Source organism: Ceratosolen solmsi, unplaced genomic scaffold, assembly GCF_000503995.2.
Source record: "Ceratosolen solmsi marchali unplaced genomic scaffold, CerSol_1.0 scaffold10, whole genome shotgun sequence".
Taxonomy (NCBI): Eukaryota; Metazoa; Arthropoda; class Insecta; order Hymenoptera; family Agaonidae; genus Ceratosolen; species Ceratosolen solmsi.
The window spans coordinates 23347297-23352244 of record NW_011948412.1 but is presented as its reverse complement, the minus strand read 5'-3'; the positions used below and the strand labels follow the sequence as shown (position 1 = coordinate 23352244).

The 4948-nt window shown below is 19.1% G+C and overlaps 1 protein-coding gene across 1 annotated transcript; it reads left to right on the top strand.

Annotated features, from left to right (window-relative positions):
- The first annotated feature begins 809 nt into the window (after positions 1-809).
- LOC105362584 (uncharacterized) lies at positions 810-3836 on the top strand. Its single transcript, XM_011500050.1, has 6 exons — positions 810-901; positions 966-1016; positions 1659-1724; positions 3094-3141; positions 3555-3614; positions 3707-3836. The coding sequence occupies exons 1-6, from the start codon at positions 844-846 to the stop codon at positions 3760-3762; spliced, it is 339 nt and encodes a 112-aa protein (XP_011498352.1). The 5' UTR covers positions 810-843; the 3' UTR covers positions 3763-3836.
- The last annotated feature ends 1112 nt before the right edge of the window (positions 3837-4948 follow it).

Sequence of the window (4948 nt, the reverse complement as noted above, 5' to 3'; positions counted from 1 at the left end):
AAGAACAACACAGATCGACTAATAGACTCTATAAATACAGATTATTAAATCCTTCACGAATTAGAAATCTCACCTTTAATTGTTTTTACCTGTGACTAGATTCTACTGCTGTCCCTTTTACATAATTAAAGACATAATTCATTACATAATAAATTCCATTTAAGATTTGACACCACATCAAGTATAGCTATTCATCAATCAAACATACTTGATTCAACTACCATCTTCTCATGCTGCCTCACAAGCATGATTGACTGACGACATCAGCCGACATTGACAACATCAGCATAACCTCAAAGCAACACAGTAATATCCATAGACGCTTTCATAGCATAAGAATTACAAGAACACATCATTTGAATAATCCAACAGAATTATTTATTTCTATTCTCGGTGTATCTTTTACTATTTACCATTTTAAGAAAAAAAAAATATTGAATTAAAAAAATATTATATTTATGATTGCAGGAAAATAATATATTATATTTCAATAAACGAAATTATTAATTATATGTTCAAGAAATTGTTAATAATTTGATAAAATATTTCAATTATATGATTGAAAATGTGCATTAATTTTAACAATGAATTATAGAAAAATTATATTAGAAAACGAACTTGAAAATTTTTTAAAAAAATTAAAAATGTAAATGATATAATATTGAGTTTAAATAACAAAACTATTCAAATAACAAGCGATTATTAACTGAAAATATCAGATAATAAAGCTATATTTTTACTTTAATGAACAATTATACATATATATATATATATATATATATATATATATATATAATCATTAGTTTTAAAGGAGTAACTGTGAAAAAATACACCATATAAAAAATGCATTCTATAAAATTACTTACGTGGATATTAGCATTATACATAACATTTATTATTGGTATGCAATTTTTAATTAATGTTTAAATTTAAAAATAATCAATTTATATAGCATGTTTGCACAGGTGCAAAAGAACTTACATTTACCAAAGAGGATTGTCTCAATTGTTGTTTAAGTAAGTTATAAATTATATTATTTTAGACTGAATTTAATTAATTCTGTTATATGGATTGAGCATTATATGGATATGCTACTAAATATAAATTTGAATAAATATATTAAATCTGGAGACAAAAATAATTGAAATTCATTATTAATATCTTCATTAAAAATTTCGTTTTAATTCATTCACAAATTTATATATTATAATTATTTGATTTTAAATAAAAATTATCATTTTAATATTTCATATTATTTTAAATATTTTTGAATTATATTATTTTATTTCCATTTATGTTAGTTTTTAATTATTATAATTATATTTTTATTATATTTTTATTGTATTTATCTTGTAGTATATTATAATATATAAAAATATATTAAATTTAACTAATCAACAACATCATATTAAATTAAATCAAGCATTTATTTATTAATAATAAAAATAAAGTAAAACTATGTATATATATATAAATTTTTACAATCTATAACTTATATGTAAAATAAAAAATACAAAATTTTATAAATTCAATTATTTACACATTCAAATTTTATACATTCAAAAATATATAAAATTATTAATAAACATGAAAAGTGAATAACTTAGTTTCGCTATAAAATACTTATTGGTTTAATTATTTCATTACTTAATATACAGATGTAGTTGATGACACTGGTTTTAAGCAATTTGAATGTAATGGTTCGTGCGTTCGAAAGTATTCAAGTAAGTATAATAGATTTAAAAATCTTTAATAATACATATTTAAACTTATTTATCAATGCTAAAATTATTTGCTGTACCAGTTTGAAGTCCTTATTTTCAATTATGAACGTTCTTTTATTTAATTAATGAATATTTCAATATTTTTATATATTCAAATAATATAAAGTAAATGATATTAGATACAATTTTTATACTATTTAATCTATCATATTTCAATCACTATATACAATTATTTGATAAATTTGTCTCATTACATGTTATGTATTTTTCAATTACTTATTTTTAAAAAAATTACAGAAAAATGTTAATCTTTTAATTTTTATATTGATTTTTAAACACCATTAGAATTTATATTAAATTATAATTATTTTATAATATATTAAATCCGTTACAATATAAATTCTAAAGAATAATTTCTGTACTTAAAGTATTACTTTTTTAAGATTATTTAAGCAGAGAAGGAAAAATTTATAATTTTTGATACACAGAACTAAAGACTTATAATTTTTGATAAGTTTTTCAAACTCATCAGTAGTTTTAATAATTATAATTATAAAATTATAATTATTTACACGTTCTTATAAAATAAAATTATAAATTAAATATATTAAAAGAATATTTATTTATTATGTATATTCGCTTAAAAAATATTAAATTAATCAATATGAATTAAAATTAATACTATTAACACGCAACAGACTGTGGGAAGTCGTGGCAAGAAATTGTTCTCGCAATCTCGAACACTATTATATAAATAATTAAAATAAAATACTATTATAATATATAATATTTTTAAGGTTTTCCAATTTTATTTTTTATATTAATATTAGATTGTTATATACTGATATAATATAAATGAATTTTACTGTTGTAATGGATAATAAATATTTTCACTTGATTAATTAAATAAATCCAATATTCAATTTAGTTATTATTTAATCAATTTAATGTGGTTGAACTTAAATATATTTGCTAATAATATAAATCATTTTCCGGTTGACATATGGTTTTTAAAACACTAGTTACAAAAGCTAAAACGAAATATTTTATCAAAATGATTAAAATACTGAAGTTTCGTTTACAAAAAACAAATGATTTTTTGAGCAAATGTATTTGAAATTGTTTTTAGATTGTATTGCACTTGTAAATAGTATCATATTCGTAAACCAAAAAAACATTTTTTCCTATAAATTTAGTATTTTATGTACAAGTTCTTTTATCTTTTAATTTTATTCTTTATCTTGCATCTTATTTTACATGTAAATATATCTGGTTATTACAATTTAGGTTAAATAACCAAAGTGCTAAATTTTCTTCTAAAAATTATTCTATAAAAATTTGATTATTTTCATTGTTTTGTATTTTTCAGAACCTCGTAAGTATAGAGGTATAGACCACTGTATTCAAGGATGCAGAGGTAAAGTAATAATACAATAATTACACACTGTGGAAAAGAATAATATTAATGTTTATACTTGTTCCAATAATTTCAAAATAATTAAACATAGAAAAAAAAACATTTTAATTTAATGCTGACTAATATTTAAAAAAAATTCATTATTCCGTATTTATAATTACTTCTAAAATATTCATTTTTTACTGATAAAATATTATTCCTCATTTTAGTCATTTTTTGTATTTTCGTAAAAATTATAAAAGAATTCTATTTAACCTTTTACTACAAGATAGATATGTTAAAAACTTAAATAAATTAATATCATCATATTAAGAACTAAACTTCAAATATGTAGTTTAGTATCAAATTTTTATTTAAATATTCATCTAATTTCAAAGTATTTTTTAGTAATTATTATTATATATAATATGTAGCTATTATACCAGAATGCAGAAATGGTTGCAATCTTGCGTGTAACAACATGTTTTTACGCAGTAAGTAAAATTATTTAAGATAAAAACTAATCTATTACATTTTTTCGTATCAATTGAACATTAAAACATAAATAATAAAATTTTTATTTTAGAAGTATACGATCCGAAAGAAAGAAAAGTAGTGAATCCATTAGGAGTAAAGCACTAATGACATTAACAAATTTGATTGGATATAAACATGATTATATAAGAAATAATTTTAAAATACAGGTGTTCTGAAAAGTACAGAATTTATAAAATTACATAATGAAATTTAAATAACAAATAAAAAATAATATTTGCTTATTCATTTTAATAATTAAATATATTAATATAATATATATCATTGTATATTTATTTATTTCTATTGGTATTTATGTATTATCATATTAAATATCATTATATGTTTATATAATATAATATTATATATATACATTATTTATATTGATTTATAATATATTAATAACATGCAATAGTTTTATTATCTGTATGACTATTTATTGCTTATCTTGAAGTTAAGACTATCTAATACAATTATATAAAAATGATAATAATATTTTGTACTATAAATTATGATTATTTTAACATATTTGTGTAAGTAAATATTAGTATAAAAATAATGAAATGTGATGTATTCCTAGATACATTAATTTTTTTGTTCTATTTTATTGTTTAAACTATTACCATTATAAATATTGTTCCATTTTTATTTTTGTTGGGTACTACTAATAATAAAAACATTTTATTTAAAACATAGTTAAAAAAATTGTTGTGACAATTTAGTTAATTCAACATATAATTAAATATGTAATTTAGATAAAATAACAATATGAGTCAAGAATGTTGATAAAACTCTTAAGTAAAAAATGAAGAAAACATGTATCATAAACGATGAAACGTGTAAAGCTTTAAATAATCGCATTGTTTATTAAATAATTAATGCTTTATTTGTGGTTATTTTATAAATTTCATGAATTTATATTAGATTTTTTATTAGAATTTTTACCTTGTTGTCAATTGAACTTTCAATATCTTTATACTACTCAACTGTCAAAATAAAAATACTTAAAATTGCCATTTATAATGGATGCACTTCAACTAAATTGTATATATATTTTCAAGATGAAAGAACTCATATATAATAGATAAATCTAAATATCATATCACACTTATAGGATACTGAAAAGAAATTGCATTTATAAATGCAGAGCTTACAATTTTAATAAAAAAAGAAAAAAGCTATTGGCTCGTATCAAAGAAACATGTTCATTCTGATTTTTAATGTGCAAAGTGTTTTTCAAGAATTTCACAAACTTTTCCCAAGCAAGTTAGTAATGCACAACATAGTAGGGAAA

Bases quoted from the DNA above. Each gene is read 5' to 3' on its own strand.
- LOC105362584 (XM_011500050.1), top strand. From the start codon at position 844: ATGCATTCTATAAAATTACTTACGTGGATATTAGCATTATACATAACA. The intron at 902-965 runs GTATGCAATTTT...ATGTTTGCACAG, and splicing joins ATACATAACATTTATTATTG to GTGCAAAAGAACTTACATTT. The intron at 3,615-3,706 runs GTAAGTAAAATT...TTTTTATTTTAG, and splicing joins TAACAACATGTTTTTACGCA to AAGTATACGATCCGAAAGAA.